The 16807-nt window shown below is 34.5% G+C and overlaps 1 protein-coding gene across 5 annotated transcripts in view; it reads left to right on the top strand.

Annotated features, from left to right (window-relative positions):
* The first annotated feature begins 35 nt into the window (after nt 1–35).
* The window catches only part of KNTC1 (kinetochore associated 1), a 41980-nt gene continuing 25208 nt past the window's right edge, over nt 36–16807 (top strand). The window contains exons 1-30 of one of the 5 annotated variants that reach the window (XM_080405997.1): nt 36–143; nt 517–659; nt 767–887; nt 1291–1406; nt 1739–1811; nt 2438–2515; nt 3053–3087; nt 3319–3429; nt 4326–4419; nt 4770–4822; nt 5102–5214; nt 6506–6560; nt 7235–7333; nt 8392–8435; nt 8541–8606; nt 8700–8775; nt 9417–9542; nt 9636–9725; nt 10259–10324; nt 10821–10882; nt 11305–11416; nt 12169–12312; nt 12527–12583; nt 12666–12767; nt 13865–13978; nt 14477–14620; nt 14914–15012; nt 15463–15566; nt 15696–15801; nt 16523–16657. In XM_080405997.1, the coding sequence (XP_080262123.1) occupies nt 528–659; nt 767–887; nt 1291–1406; nt 1739–1811; nt 2438–2515; nt 3053–3087; nt 3319–3429; nt 4326–4419; nt 4770–4822; nt 5102–5214; nt 6506–6560; nt 7235–7333; nt 8392–8435; nt 8541–8606; nt 8700–8775; nt 9417–9542; nt 9636–9725; nt 10259–10324; nt 10821–10882; nt 11305–11416; nt 12169–12312; nt 12527–12583; nt 12666–12767; nt 13865–13978; nt 14477–14620; nt 14914–15012; nt 15463–15566; nt 15696–15801; nt 16523–16657 (2727 nt within the window). In that variant the 5' untranslated portion in view covers nt 36–143; nt 517–527. Of the gene's footprint in view, nt 184–516; nt 660–766; nt 888–1290; nt 1407–1738; nt 1812–2437; nt 2516–3052; nt 3088–3318; nt 3430–4325; nt 4420–4769; nt 4823–5101; nt 5215–6505; nt 6561–7234; nt 7334–8391; nt 8436–8540; nt 8607–8699; nt 8776–9416; nt 9543–9635; nt 9726–10258; nt 10325–10820; nt 10883–11304; nt 11417–12168; nt 12313–12526; nt 12584–12665; nt 12768–13864; nt 13979–14476; nt 14621–14913; nt 15013–15462; nt 15567–15695; nt 15802–16522; nt 16658–16807 lie in introns of all 5 variants that reach the window. The other 4 variants (XR_013930986.1, XM_080405994.1, XM_080405996.1 and 1 more) reach the window with 4 other exon arrangements.

The following is a 16807-nucleotide window of genomic DNA, read 5'->3' as shown; positions in this document are numbered from 1 at the left end:
TGCATTCTGGGGGCGGGAAGGATTAGGCCGTGTCTTAGCAACGGTGCTGTTCGCGTTTGGAGGAAGTTTGGCCCACGCCGCGGCCCAGAGCCGTAGCCGGGGCTCCCGCCAATTTGAAAGCCTGAAGGAGCTGAGGAAGCGCGGTAGTGGATTGTCACTGGTTTCTGGGGCTGTGGTGAGAAGGTGGGAAGATCGGTTGTGGCCCCTGTGGGCAGGGTTGGCCGCTGCGCGGTGGGGAGGGCTTTTTGGCACTGAATTTCTTCCAGCTTTGGACGCAAAACCTGTTCCCACCAAGCTGCGTTCGATGGGGCCCGCTGGGGACATAGGCTGGGAGCCATATTGCTCTTGCGACTTAACTCTGTATTTTACAAACGCGGAATTTGCCTTTAGGCTTATTGTACCACCCTTCCTCCTAGACGCAGGGATCACGATAGAGTAATAAAATCAATAATTTGTGTGTGTTCATACAACTTTTTTACAGCTCTCTGTGTTACAGCATATTCCTTAAATGTTTAGCACAGGTAAACATGTGGAATGATATCGAAATTCTTGCAAATGATGACACAGGGACTGGGCGGCTCCCTGTAGGTTTAGGACAGGAGTGTGGAACTGCATTGTACCAAGTGGATACACTACTTCGGATCACATCCCAAGAAAAGGTAGAACTCATCAGAGCTGAGTCTTTTTCTTAATAATTACCTGACCTCCTTTGTCATATTTTCTAAAGTGTTTCAGTTACTCTCTATAACAAGCTTTTTCGTCTTAGGTCTCTGTTAATCCACAGTTGCGTGCATGCAGCTCAAAAGGTGGCAGTATTATTGCTGTTGACAGATCGATAGCAGTTCTTGACAGTACTGGGCAGTCTCTTCAGATGCACATTGGGTTTGGTAAGCTCAGTCCTTTGGAATTCCACTGGAAGCTAAAACTAACTTTTCAAATGTGTATGTTAGGTTTCCTTATGAAAATACAACAAGTGTCTTTCATATGTAACTAGCTTGTGAAAAGATGTGTTATAGTAAATAAGTAATAAGCGATTGCTAGTACTTTATACAGTTAACTAAGTATTTCTGTGCAATTTAATAAGAATGCTCACTAACTTTTTACTACAATGAAAATAATGGCTACCAAAACCACTCCCTGTATGCCCTTTCCTGTACTTCGTTTAATCAAAATAAATAATTTTGAAGAAATCTGGGACATTGCATTGCCCAATTTCTGTGTTTCAAATATGAATATCTATTAATAAAACCCAAATCTTAATATTTGAAATTTTGCCATGGAACTTTTCAGATACTAATGTGGATGTAGTTGGTATGTGTCAAGAAAATCAGTTTCTTGTGGTTGGTGAGAGAAGTGGCAATTTCCATCTTATTCACATACCATCAAAACGAATCTTGCTAACTAAGGTACAGTAATTTTTCTGTTCTAATTTTGCTGAAAAACTTTTGTTCTCAGAATTTCTTTGCTACTTTTTTTTCTCTTCCAAATGTCAAAATAGAAACATTCTTGTGTTTTGAACATTTCTTCTAGTTTGAACAAATTTAAGTGACACTTTTGCTCCCGTAAGTAACAAATAAGGAAATTATATTTAGGAATGGCATGTATAAACAAGAACCCATTCTTCATGAAAGAATAGGGTTTACTGTTTGAACTGATGATCAGTATTTCTAGTATTTTCTTTTTTTAAAATAAAATACAGAGTAATAGTCTAATAGTTTTTATGTTGATTCTGTTTTAGATTTTGGTTGAAAAATCTTTAAGTGAGAAGACCTACTTAAATCTCTTTATTGAAAAAGATAATGCAGATGCAGGTAAGAATTTGATTATTTCCGCCCCCTCCCCCCCCCTTGTCTCAATGTTTGTGATTTTGTTGCCCTTTAATATTAATCTCTCAGGGAAAGAGACTACAAAATAAATAATCAGATGCAGCTTTACTTTGCATTGTAGACATTAAACGCACTTTTCTTAATGCTTTCCTGTAAAGATATTTAGCTCTTATTAATTACTTTACAAATGTCATAGAAAACAACAAACATTCAGAACTCAAAACCTCTTTCGATTGAGACTGCGCTAAACACATGAAAATGCTCAAAAAGGAAGTATTCCTTCTTCTGTCAATCGGACTTCAGATTTTAGTAGTTTGTGTGCTTCCTAGTTTTGTTCTGTCACAATATAATGTATTTAAATGTAGTTTTGTCATGAAAACAGAATTTGCAGACTGACAGATGCATAGAAAAATTATAATTTCAAACAAAACTCTAAGATGTAGAGACTTATTCTACTCTTCGTTGAAAGTGACGGAATTTTTGTTTCAAATTAGTCTGTTGGTCAGATTATTTTTTGTCAGTTATTTCACTCTTCTATTTATAAGCAAGTACTCTCTTTACTTACTCTTGAATACTTAAGTTTGAAATATTTGTATCGGGATTTTTTTTAGGTATTTATCATATGTTCATTCTTACAAACAATGGATTCTTCTGCATTATGTGTGTTCCACTTGCTGAAACACAGGAAGGTAGGATGATCTTTCAGCCACTTGGGATTTACATTTGAACAGGGAGAGCTGTATTAAAAAAGTTTTTCCATGTCTCTTTCTAATAGGAATAAGATATTGAATTGGGATTTTCTATGTAATCTTAGTTTATTTTTAAACGGAAACTGATACAGAAACTAGTTCTGTAATAAAACTGTTTCTGTATTCTTCATATAATTCCTTCAACTTAAGTTTCTCTGAATCAGTGCTTTAGAGAGAGATTACTGAATACTATGGAAGCAGGATTTTAAGCCATAGCCAATCTTAGCTGTACTGAAGGATATTGGAAATAATGTACATTTTTAATGCTGTATAAGTATAGTCATTAGTTCATTAGTTAATTTTCTGTAACTCAGTACGGTGTTGAATAGAAATAGACCCTGTCAAAGATCCTGGCAAAAGTGGTTTTCAGCATAGTTGGATTAGGATTAAAATATTTTATAAGACATTTAGCAGGGTTTTTTTCAATTTTGGAAAAGTTTATTTAACTGAATTTAACTGATTTTTTTTTTTTTGTAGCAATTGACAAGATGGATATATTTACGGGAAAGCACGTAAGAAATACCTGCTAACTTGTAACATATGTGTTAAGTGAAGAGTTTGTAACAAAACTTGATTCTGTACATTTCATGGACTACTTACTCATTTATTATTATAACTCATAATTGCAATTATCACTTTTTCTGTATATGGACAAGTGAGCAGTTCAAGGTTTTATCTACTAATGGTATGAACAACTTTTTTCCTTCCCCTTTTGTTTGCTTTCCCTTCTTCTACCTCACAAGTTACAAGGACAGATAAAGACAGCTTTCATTTCCACAGAAGAATATCACAGCCTTGGCTGTCAGGATTTTGTGCTAACTCACTTAGTGAACAAAATCCATTTGATAATTGTGGTAAGTACTAAGAATGGGTTTGTAACAATTATGTGATCAGTGAGGGTGTTTTGATCTGCCACAAAATTTATCTCTAGCTGGATTAAAAAGAAGATAATAAACTTTTTACACTAAGACTTTTTGTCTTTAATTTCCTTCACTGTAAATTTAAAGTTTATCAGTTGTGCAGTCTGTCTGTAGTTTTTCTTGCAAGGAAATAGCTGTTGTCATTTCAAAACTTGCACTGTTACGATGGATGGGGAGAAAATATTTTCAGCCTGGATGCATGACCTTAGTAAATCACTGTGGTTCCTAGCCTGTACAGGCTAGTCTATTTATAGTCTCATCCTTGAGCTCAGAGAGAAAGCTAAAGTTTGCAAGAGTCTTCCAGTCAGGTTCACATTCAGCAAAGGCTTGCAAAGGTAACAATTAAGGTCCCAATTCAATAAAGCCCTTAAGCATGAATTAAGTACAGGAACTAATAAAAAAATAAAAATATAGACATATTTTGAAATGTTATTTTGGACTAGAAATGAGTTTTCTCAGCTGATTGACTGAAGCTTGTTAAATTCAATGCAATTTTTCTCAGTAGGTTCAGTGTATGTTTCATTCAGGTTTTATGTTCTATGAGAATAGAAAGTGGATATTTTGAAATATGGCTTGTTTTTAGAAAAGCCAAAAATGTTTGGGGATGTTGACTGTAACAATTACCATAGTAAATGCCAATCTTGAAAGGAGACAGGAAAAAGGCAAAATTAAAAATAAATAAATGTATTTTTCTGAACATCAGCATTCACCAGGAATAAAGTTTAAGTTAGTTTTTCAGCTTTTTGAGTTAAAAATCAATTGTAGAAACATGCCTGTCAATGGCCAAATTTCTAATGTATAACCCCATTTTGCTTTGCCTTTACTTATAGGGTAAAGGTGATTATGTACTCTCCAAATGGCAGGTAGACACTACCAATAACCTGGTGTCTGTTCGAAGTTTAGCTGATTCAAGTCTGATCAAAGGTAAAAAAAGTGTTTTTTCTTTTTATAGACAAATGTGGAATTCATATTTAATTGCAGAAAATACTAAGACATTTTCAGTTTTTTCACTGTTTTTAGTAAATGCACATAGACCAAATAGAATGCTCCTTGTAAAGGTACAGCCAAAACACATGCCTCAAAATTGTTGAGTTTAACTTAGATACATATATCACAACTCTATTTAAGCTAAACTTTTCACAGTCCTAGGAAGTTCCATGAGGTTAAACATCTGTAGGTTTCCAGTGCTTAGTTGTACATTTTAATATGGTTTTGCTTCAAATACATTTCTCAAGAAAAATAATAATTTTTTGGTGACTATGGATATTTTTTAGATGCAGGGAAGCTTCAAGTTCTTGGCAATCTGCTGTTTGTTTTAGATACAGAGGTATGTGTAATGATTTGGTTTAGCCTTCATTTTACAGTGTTCTTGAACCATCTTATAAAAATATTTTTTAAAGTAATAGCTTTAAAATATGTTTTTATAAAGTAAAGATTATTATATTTACAGAGGATATTGATCTTGCTGTGTTGGTTTTTTTTTATTCTACTCCTAGTCATTTAAGCTATGGAATGTGAATATTCTGCTCAAAAAAGACAAAAAGTGTCTTCTATGAAGAAAATACGAAAACCATATCTGTTTTGTGTTTGGTTTTTTTTAATCTAGAATATTTTAAGCATGTGGGATGTTTATTCTCTTACTCTAATTTGCGATTGGCCTTTAGTACATACTGAAGAATTTCTTCTAAGTACAGAGTCAGATTCTTCTCCAGTTTTATGGTAAGTAAAGAGCCATAGCACCAATCCTGAAAAGTGAAAAGTTCTCTGTCATTTCAGGAAATGAGCCACAAACACTTTTTTTTCCTGTGGTAGTGATTTTTTAGAAATCTTTGAAATCTTTCTAGTCAGTAGCATAAAATAGTTGGACTGTAGGTGTCCTTAGTTCTGTGTTGTAGAAAAGAAAACCTGGACACTTTCTACATTTTCTTGGTTTATCTGTTACTGCTAAGGAGTCTTGCATGTAGCCTGTATCATTTAAGAAATACTTGTCTAAAATCAGGTCTATAATATGGCTTACAGGTCTGATGTTACAAAAAAAGCTACTATGTCTTTTGGACAGATAAATAGCAAGGTCTTCATTCTGCAGATGTGATACAAGAATTATTTACTGTAAAAAAATTTAAAAAATATCTGTGGTGAAAAACAACAAAGAATTTGAAAAACAGGATGTTAGTTACATCCTTACAAACAGCTAACAAAATGTGGCCTTGAGGAAAAGAGCAAACACCATAAATAAGTCAAGCTAGGTCACAAGAAGATAAACTCAAGGAGAACCAAATGGTAATGAGACTAAACAGAAAATTACTGGAACTATTGTAAACTATCCTAATTAGCATACTAAAAGATCCACCCTCTAGCAAATACCGACGGACCCCTACTGAGGAAGCCCCCTCTCCACTCCATGGAACATGCACAGTAAAAACAAGAACACTGTACCTTTAAATGGAGGTAATTGTAAGAACCAATGGAGATTAAGTGTGACTAAATGTGATTGTCAACGGTTATTCAAAGGGTATAAGAAGTTTTACTATGTGTTAAGAGGTGTGCTAGCTTTGTGGGTTTACCACCTAGCATCCATCTCTGTGCAGACATGCAATGACAAGTATCTCGACCTTGTGTGTGAATGGGCTCTTGTACACTGGGTGAAGGACCCAGATTCGGGATGAGAGATGGAGAGGCCAAAATTCTTATATGTGTGTATTGGTTAAAATGCGAAATAAATTAATGGCAGTTAAGATCAGAAAACAAGACTCTTGGCTCTTTCCACTGCTCCGTACCAGTTTAAAAACAAGAACTGCATCCATGTGAAAAGCTTAAAAATGTCAGAAATGTGATTGTATGCACTCTGCATGCTAAAACACTGTTATTTTTGGGTGCACTATAGGGATTTAAGAAGTACTAGTTTCCATGGAAAACTAAATTTTCTAAAACTCAGAAGCAAGAATATTTCACAGTTTTAACATAACATTTATACAGTATATTTTGCTTCTTTTTTTCTCTTGTTCTTTAGGCAAGGACTTGCCAATGTTAAACTGATTGTCATGACAGTACCAAATAACAAACAGGTATAATCTCTGTATCTGTGTTCTGTTCCTTAGTTGTTATGCAGTCACTCAGGAAAAAAAGGGCATGGTGGGTAGGAAGAAAATAAAAAGAGATGGCTAAGTATTTGGAGTGAACAGAATTCTCAGGAGCTCAAAGTCAAAACTGAAGTGTGACCACCTATATATTAGGATATAGCAAGTGAGGGACTATTGTGATGTCTTATGGTGGTGACCAGTGCAAATGGTTGGTTTTTTTAAATGGATTGTTTGGGGTTTGTTTGTTTGCTTTTTTTAATGGTAGGCAGATGGGAGAGAGCAGCAAAATTTACTATTGTCTCATATATCTTCAGATTTCTTTACAGCAGTATCTCTGCTGTATTCAGCATCTACCTTTAAGTACAGTCAGCAGAGTTAACTGAAAGAGAATGCCAGGATGAACTATACAGTTTCATGTAACTGTACAGTTATGCATAATTGTATTATGTCTAATTATACATAATAGTCTTATATACAGAGGCAACATCTAAAACTTCATTAAACTTTCTCAAATTATAGAGACCTGCTTCTTCTTAAAACCTTATAATATTCCATCTAACTCCTTAAGAATCCAGAAATGATTCTGCAAACATCACTCTGTCACCAGTGTATGAGGGGGAAAAAATGTTACTTGTTTCTTTTCCCTTTTTTTTTTATAGATGAGAAGTCTAATGGTTTTTGCATTGCCCACTATGCAAGTGCTCTATTCTTTGGAAGTATCTATTGTTTCTTCGCTTGTTCAAAGTGGGATTGACACAGTATGTTTAGATGATTTTTGTTGTTGTTTTTGCTGTTCTTTGAAGCAATGCATTTGTCTTAATATGTATAATTATTAAAGAGGGTGCTGTGTTATTCTTGTTAAGTTAGAACCAATTTGTGCTAGGAACTGCAGGAACTATACAAAGAAATGTTAAATGATAGCCCCAAAGGATGGAGAAAAATAATTTTAGCCCCAGGTCTACTGCAGTGTTTAATACTACTGCCAGTTGTTCTTGCTGCTGAATACTGTATGAAGTTTTAAGTTCTCTTCCACAGAAAAATGCTCTGGATTTATTTGGGAAATTTTATTTAGATGAGAGAACAACTTCTTTTACTGTTTAAACTGCTTCCTTCTAAAGACCTTAACAAAAGAAGGTAAAAAAAGAAAGCAAGAACTTTATGAATTAGCAATGTTATAAAGACTGGTAAAGTGGAGTGGGGATGTGAGAGGACACCAAGTTAGAAGTCTAAGCAGTAGCTCTTCATTGGAATAGTGAAAGTGTTTGTAGTGGATCTGATACGCAATAAAATGCAAAGCTGATGAAATTGCTTGCCTTGTATGAAGCACTTGACAGAAATGATCATATATGCAGTTACATAGCGGAGAAAATAATGGCTAATAAATCCCTTTTCTTTGATCTGAGATGATAAAGTTAAGGTGGGAAATGCCAAGACATGTATTGCCTTTGTAGAATGTAGCATAGAGATCAGATTCTAAAAGATGTGAAGATGGATACAGTGTGACCTGGTTATTGTTTGGACAAAATGAGAGTGTAATTTTGAGGAGATGATTCACTCAATGTGAACGGTGTACTGATGGTAATTCAACTGGGATAGCAGAGTACCTTCAGTCTTCAGTTAAGGCCCTGAGAAATTTTAGATAGTGCAAACTGTCCAGGAAATAACTTGCTAGGTTGTTTGGCTTTTTTTAAATGCTTATCTGAGAGAAAAGCAATAGTTTGTTTCTAGATTAAGAAACACTTAAAGCATTACAGTTGTGCTTTCTTACAATTGATTTCCCATACCACCTAACAATTTCTGGTATTGCATGCTACAGGATACCATATACTTCTTGGAAGGAATTCATGCAAAACATGAGATGTAAGATAATGTTTTGTTTCTTACTAGGCCATTATTATATAAAAATGGCAGACTGCTTCTAATTATAGTTGTTTCATAGTTCACATAATTCCCTCTCTTCCTCAGATCCTCTGAAGGCCCAGTTTCTATTGTTGTGATGAGAAGTTTAACTGAAGCCTTGCCAGAAAATAGGTAATGTTTTCTATGAAACACAATTTTATTATTATATTTCTTATCTGTGGTTTGGCACTTATGTTGAAGTAGTATACTTAATTTCATCTCTAGGCTAAGTCGCTTACTTCACAAACACAAGTTCACTGAAGCAGAGAGTTTTGCTATTCAGTTTGGACTAGATGTTGAGGTAAGTTGTCTGTTCTTGATAAATACATTTGGAGATTAATTAGTATAACTGAACTTAGGAGTAAGGATCTTGCCCTGTAGTCCAAGGGAAAGTATTAAAAATATTACCAATATAGAGAAATGTTACCTTACAAAGCAATTTGCTATACTTGAAGGCTGATTCAAAAATAGATGACTACGTGGTGAACTATGTTTTTATTTACAGTAACTAACAAACCTTGCAATGAGAAGTGGTGTAGAAGTACATCTTCTGATCAAAATAAGTGCAGCTAGATCTAGAGAAGGCACATTTGTCCTTTAAGTAGCAGGAAGCACTGTTGCTAAAAAAAATTCAAAAAAGAGTTGTCACATGCATTTATTAACACATAGTCTGGCTTCATGAACTGATTTATTCAAATAATGCAATTTGAATATTCCCTCTGCTTTTTTAAATAAAAAAACAGGCTTAGCTGGTAAGATAAAAAGATACCATGATTGTTAGGGACTAATTTGTAGTGCATTTCTGTAATGAAATCATTCAATGTAAGTGGACACACTTTATCTCAAAAACATTGTAAATGGAAGCATAGAGTTTTCATTTGAAGACTGTCTGCTTGAAACTTAATTGCATCAAACTGAAAACTGTGTTTCTTTTTTAAACAGCTTGTATACAAAGTGAAAGCAAACACTATTATAGAGAAACTAGCTTCAGCTTCTGTTGGGACTTACAGCCGTGAAGTCTGGCTGGATCTTGTGAATGAAGCTAAAGAAAATTTGCAAAAAATTCAAGTATGTTTTTATTTCTACCCTCTTTCTCTAATAAAGTAATTCAAATTATAAAGGAGCTTGAAATTAATTTTAGTTGTTTCCTTATGCAAACAGGATAGCCAGTTTGTTGTGGATTACTGTATAAATGCTCCATGGCCGCTGTATGAAGCCACTCAAGAAATGTTGAACTACGCTAAAGTCAGAGTAAGAGGTTTTATTTGTTTAAATTGCTTATACTTGTCCATTCCTATTACATGATTCTGTACAACTTGAGATGGGGGACATCTTCAAACCAGTTACAGTCATCCAAAAAATAAATGCATTTTAAATTGTATGAAGAAGGAGCAAGGCTTGTTCCAACATCACTCTTGCTTTTACTTAAGGGCAAAAACGAGCTTATAGTTTCATTTTCACATCGGAAAGCAGGTTTTAGTTTTGAGTAGTAGTCTTTTTAAATCCCTTTTAACTACTAATTTTAGGACTAAAAGCTCAAAATGGTTCACCTTTTCTGTTTTCATTATTTTAGTCTTTCCTGTCTTACCAAAGAGTATGAGAGAGATACGTATTACCTGTCTGATCCTGCATGTAGAAATCCAGTCAGAGTCTAACACTGTGAAATACAGACTCCAGTTTACAGAGATACTAAGTTTTTTCTTGTATGCTTATTAAATTTGTAGTACTATCTGGCATGTTCTGCATAGAGTTGTCAGCCTAACCGTTTCATGTATTTTTTTCAGATCTTGAAGAAAGATGATAGAAGCATTGCTCCATCATGTGATGAGGCTCCAGTATCCATAACTGAGGTGAGGACAAACTCCTTGGCCCAACAGTATCTTATGATAAACAATTACAATGTAGAGTTTTAAAAACTGCTACTGCTGAACTTCTTAAAAGTCTAGCCGAACTTATATTTTATAGTATGAAAGAGAACCACAGTAATGACAGATTTCAGAAATAAGCAGCTTCTTCAGTCATAGAAGGAATCATTTTCACATGCTTCAGAAATTAGAGGAAGAGGCTTTCTTAAGTGCTTTTATGTATTTAATTTTGTTTCTAATTTAGTTCTGTTGTATACTGGACAGGCCTCATCTGCCTTCAAGGAAAATCAGTGTAAAGCTTGAAGCATCTGAGAATTTGGATTAATGCTTTATTAAACAAACTTGCATATGTAATTAACTGAAACTCTTGTAAAGTCTTCCTTTTCCTCTGTTCTTCCTCTTTGTGATTGTTATTCTAATCATCTAATATTACCGTTCAGTAAGCCAGATATTGACCTAAATCTCTTGTCTGCATTTTCAGGTATTGAGAGCTCAGGCGAGGCTTACAACTTTTTATGGAGCTTTTGGATTAGAGAAATTCAGGTTTGTTTCTGTTTGCTCATTGATTTAGAGTCAGTGTAATTGTGATGGTTAAGTATGTGCTATTGAAATTAAGAAAAAAATTTTTTTTTAGTTATTTAAACTTTAAACCCTTCCTTCTCTTCCTGAAGTTTACCATCCTCTACTGTGGAGAAGGGAGAGTACAGAGAGGTTGAGTTATCCTGTATGTTGAAAATTTATATTACCTTTTTCACATGCACTATCTTGTATAGATTTTTTTTGTTTGTTTAACATATATAGGAGGGGTTGTCATTTTATGCGTACACAATCTAACACTACTGTTGTCTCTTACGGCATGTAATACTACCTAGAAAAGGTTTGAGGTCTGTTGTCCCACCCCGCCCAACTCCTTCAATATTGACATACAACAATAACAGAGTTTCTTTTCCTCCTCTTGCTTCTAGTGGTATTGCTTGGACAGAATTCTTGAATAACAAAGATATTTTCAAGAATATCCTATTTCAACTAGAAGAAGGAAATTTATCTTGTGCGCAGTACCTCTGGCTTAGGCATCAGGTGAGATGGCATAGGCATTTCCTTGGTATTTATGGAGGGTGTTAAGGTCTCTGAAATTTTCCGGCCTTATTTAACAGAATCAGACCAATGCAGTTATAAAGCAGCTCCTCAAAGAAGCAGAGGTCTATGGTAGAATCTCATCCATCATCACAATGATTACCTGTTCACCTAGCTGCTTAGAAGGCTGAACTTTTTATTGATTTAGGAATAAACTGGTATTTCTGATGTCAGAATGCATATTTTGAGGTCTGAAGGACAACAGTTTTTTGATATATTCTGTGGTGGTTATAATTTTCTATTCACCTTATTGCAAGCAGAGCTCTCAGAATTTTTAAGTGGATGTTTGCTGGCTACCTTAAAATCCTTCAAAAATAATCACATAGACTCCTTACTCTGAATGACACATTCATAATGGTAGGTATGGGCTATTATATTCTTCAGTGCAGGACTTTCAGGTCCATGACTGTTGTTTTCTTAATAAGAGAGAACTATAGAGCAAGTTGTGAAGTAATAGGACATGATCCTTCCACTGCAATTTGCAAAGAAATTGATTCACTTAGGACTTGTTTAAGAAGGCCAAGCTGTAGTTGTTCTGAACATGGCTATATTTTTTATAAAATTCCTGTCTAATTGCTGAGATTTCCTCTTTGTGTGAAATCTATTGCTTCTGCCTATTAGTGAAACAGCTTTACAAAGTATCAGATAAACATATAATTCATATGATCTGTAATGGTTCTGTTTTAATATTTCAGGCAGATTTTGAAAGCAGTTTTGATGAGAAAATGCTGGAGAACTTGCTTAACGCCATCCATTTCACTGTTCCTTTGAAGGAACTACATTTGTGGCTTAAAAATGTCGTGGTTCCTTTCTTAAGAAGAGTTGTGCCACAGGGACTGGTAAGACTGACTTAATAAATACAAAATTTGTTTTTCTTAGGCTAAGGTAGTTTTACTCAGACCTACAGACTTATGTCAGAACCTTGTTGCTGCCTTTTAAAGACATTCTTTTCACTACAGTTTATATTTTAAAATCTTGTAAAAAAATTTCTAATGGCAAATTTTGCTTTGATAGATAGCATAATTCTACTTATAACTGTTTGGTTTTTTTCAGAAAATATTAGCAAAATGGCTGGAACAAGGTGCTCGAAATCTTGAATTAACTGACAAGGTAAGTCATACTGCAGAAACTTTGTGTGTCTTGTGTTTCAATATGTGTAATGTAGTTTGCTAATACCAATTCTTTTGGACAGGCAAATTGGCCAGAAAATGGACTCCAAATGGCAGAGCTTTTTTTTACAAGTAAAAATCAAGGTGAAATGGGACTGACAACTTTTGGCCAGTGGACTCCTTTGGTAAGAAATGTAGCAAATCCTTGTATTTGCTACTAAGAGACTTTAGAACATGTGCTCTGTGCTAAAGTTGAAATAGATGATAATTAGGTCCCTGTTGGTTTTAGTGAAGACTGACTTAATTCCATGAAAGGAAGGAACTCAGTTCAAGTCTTCTTGGGTTTTAAGATTAAAAACAAAAAAGTCAGTGCAACCTGAATACCCTTTAACAGATGTACTAATAGTCTAAATATGAATAATATTCTTGAATACTCTGTAGCACACAAATAAGCCTGAGTACTACAAAACACTTAAATTTCATTAAAGATACTCCTTATGAACTTAAATTAGAAACATGTCTCATCTCTGTCAAAATTTTTGGAAATTAACTGCGATTTGCCACATGTTACGGCCTGGAGACAACAGGTATTAAAAATCAGCTAGCTGTAACGTTATAAATGCTGAATTTGTGAAAACACAAATTCTGTATGTTATATATCCTAGGTATAATAGCACCTATAAGAGTGGTAGTATGAAAGTGGAGAAAGATAAAGCTCAAAGCTAACCAGCTGTGCCTTTTAAAAATTGGAAATACTGACATTCTAGTTAGATCTCCTGTCTTAAACTTCTGAATGCCACACTCAAAGTGCATAATGGAAGGAAGAGAAATTTACTCCAAGTCCCACTTTCAACATGTACTTGATTTTCATTGTTGTATGCCGTATAAAGGTAACATTTCAGCATGTATATTTATAAAATCTTCAAGATTGCAAGGCATCAACATTGTTTGTTAGGTTTCTTGGAAAACTGCATGTAAAAGAGGGTTCAGACTCCAAAGAAAATGTCAGCTACGCGTTCATCTTATCAATCATTAAGACTTTTAGGGAATGAAACACTCATCCCTCTTCCCTGTGCAGGGGCTACTAGCACATTGCTGTCTTTATATTTAGAATCTTTTCCTAATATCTTAACAGAATCTTCCTTGCTGCATTATAAGTCAACTACCCTTGTCTTATAGCAGAGATGTGGAGAATAATTTTTCTTCGTGTTTATGACAGCCCTTTAATGGTCTTGAAGATTGTAGCAAGTCTTTTATGTTTCACTTCTAAATACTGTTTCAGAGATGTGACTGTGAAGAGGTACATAGGTTAAAGAAGCTGGTAAATGATTTACAAGAGCTGATAAATCTGTACAGAAAATACAACTGCAGGCTGGCACTCTGTGATTTTGAAAAGGTAATTCTGCAGACACTTCAAAAAGTGCTTTTGAGTAATGGATTGTTCTGAGAAGGAAAAAAATCTTGTAGCATGCGATTTTTAAGTCAGACAAAAGAGGAATCCTGGTGGGGAGTGGTTGTTTAGACTTGTGTTCATAAGCTGCTAAGACTATTTGATATGTTGTGTTTGTTACAAATTGTGTTTCAACCATTGGTATAAATACATATTGTGACAAGATACTATAAGAGGGTTAAACATGGCGTAAACTCCATGATTTGCAGTTCATTACAGATGGTATACTATGGAGCAAGCATTAGCAACAGAGCAATTATAAGTACAACTGAACAATAAGAGGCTTTGTAAAAGAAGCTTTTATTTGAGTTAAAGATGGATGCTAGTTCTCAAAATAATTTGTTTCAATGGACACTGGATGCTGAATTATTTCCTAGAGATTTAAAGGATCATGTACTAACAGGTGCAATGTTCTAACATGGCATTGTTCTGCTTGCTGCCCAGGAAAATGCAACTACTATTGTGTTTCGCATGGTTGATAAAATTTTGGCACCAGAGCTTGTCCCATCAATTTTGGAGAAGTTTATAAAACCCTACCTGTGCGAACATAATCTACAAAAGGATGAACTCCTTCTACAGTATATAAAGGTATCCATATTTTCTTCTTTTTGAAGAAAGCTATTTAAACATGAGTAAGCAGAAAACAAATCTGATGACCACTTATATTTACACTTGAATTTTAGGACCAGTTTTCAGATTAGCTTATCCTGTCAATGAACTTTTTGATAGTTACTATTTCAGTAATAAGGCATTAACAGATACAAGGGAAGATAGCCAAATCTATGCCTTAATGTAAAAAGAAAAAGTTTAATTTTTGTTTCTATTATATACCTATCTTTTCTGATTTAAAATATCCTAATAATTTTTATCAAAATACACAGGATTTGCTGGAACGTTGTTTTACCCGGTCTACTTCAGTATTTGAAACTGCATGGGAGGCAAAGGCAATAGCTGTCATTGGCTGTATCTCTGATACAAATGTAAGTATATTTTATGAAACAGGCATCAGGTAGCTCTAATGCATCAGTTCAGACTGAAACACATAATTTTTATGTAAGCATATGAGTACACTTTTACATGAGTGGTAGGAGGAGGAACAAATAGAATACTGTCTTCTTATTCTATTCTGGTAATCTCCCATGTGATGTTCTTTGCTTGAGAATTTAATTGTAGTTTTGATGTCATCACTTGGAAAACTCACCAACTTTAATATGTATGAAACTCAAGCTCTACAATGTTGTAAATTACTGTAAGCATTTTCTAATCTAAACTGACACATCTATTATGAAAATGAATTCCCTTTATGCAAGTGAAGATTGGGCAAGGAAGTAAAATGCTTGTCTAAATGAATCAATCACATGTGAACAATACTTCAATAGATTACCTTGTAACTTACTTTGAAAATTAAGCTCTTTATGTTCCTTTTATAGCTGAAATTTGATGCAGTTCTACAGTTAATGCATAGTGCTATGGTACCGTGGAGTGCAGCAGTGGAGCAGCTGGTGAAACAGCATTTGGAAATGAATCACGTCAAGTAAGGCAACATTCACAGTCTATGCCTTGGTTTTGTGTGTACTTTCAAGTAGAATTCTGTTTTTGCAGGAGAGAAATACTGTGTATCTGATGTAGTATGATGATTAATAATAGTCTAATTTCTCCATAGAGTAAAGTTACTGCAGGAAAGTTACCGACTGATGGAGATGAAGAAGCTTTTGCGAGGCTATGGGATAAGAGATACTAATCTTTTAAAGGACAAGAAGATGATAATGGTAATTGATCAGCATTACTCTTATTTCTGTTAAACAAAAATCTCTACACTTACCTGCTTGTATTTTAATGGGGTATTAGAAGCCAGACTTTTCAAAAAATCTTAGTAACTGGTAGCTCCCACTTGTTACCAATATCCATTTTTCTTGTCCTGTTGGAACATGGTTTTTATCTAAAAGCCTACTCTTTTTTTTTTTTTTTTTTTTTAAATTAACAGATTAGTTTAGCCCAACCTGATTAGCACAGCACTGATAATATAGTATTTTCTGTATGGGGGAGGTGGAAAAAAAAAGAGGAAACTAACAAAATGGAAGGCTAACTCCTCTCAAGACTTCAGATCTGGTTTCTCCTAAAGTCACAGTGAATAATATTTGGTGATATTTTTAAGGGTTTTGTTGTTGTTTTGTTTTTTGCTTGGTGTTTTTTTAGCATTTTCCCTCTACTGGGGGAAAAACGTGAGTATTTCTGGAAAAACTCCTTGCCATCCTGTGGAGCCAGATGAGTCCCCTGAATTTTTAGACTTCACAGGATAATTCTCTTTCCCAAGCCAAATCATCTCCCAGTTATGCTTTAGACAGGCCTTCTCTAGATCCAAGTTTTAAACTTCTAGGTAACTTGCTTGGTATGAGCTGTACAATCATGATGCAGAAATAGTGTATAAAAATGAATTGTTTTGTTACCTTGTACATCAACAAACTAAAGTTTGTATCTGATCTCTTACAGAGGCTAGTGAAATACATTCTTAAACAAGATACCCCTACTTCTTTGGAGGATGCTCTGAAAATTGTAGCAGCATATATGTTGCCCACTGTGGAAGTCTACATTCTGAGGATGATAGATCTGATTGACAAAGAAAGGGTACTGAAATACTTCATGTCAATTGATCTCAGAATTTAAAGACACTGAGGCCTATTTTCAAAACAGGGACAAGTTGTACTACTTGCTGAAATCTTACGCATGGTTTACATAGAATTTTTTAAATACGGTTCTATTAATTGTACACATAAC

The sequence above is a fragment of the Falco punctatus genome (assembly GCF_963210335.1).
Source record: "Falco punctatus genome assembly, chromosome: 1".
Lineage (NCBI taxonomy): Eukaryota > Metazoa > Chordata > Aves > Falconiformes > Falconidae > Falco > Falco punctatus.
This window is presented reverse-complemented; position numbering and strand designations above follow the sequence as displayed.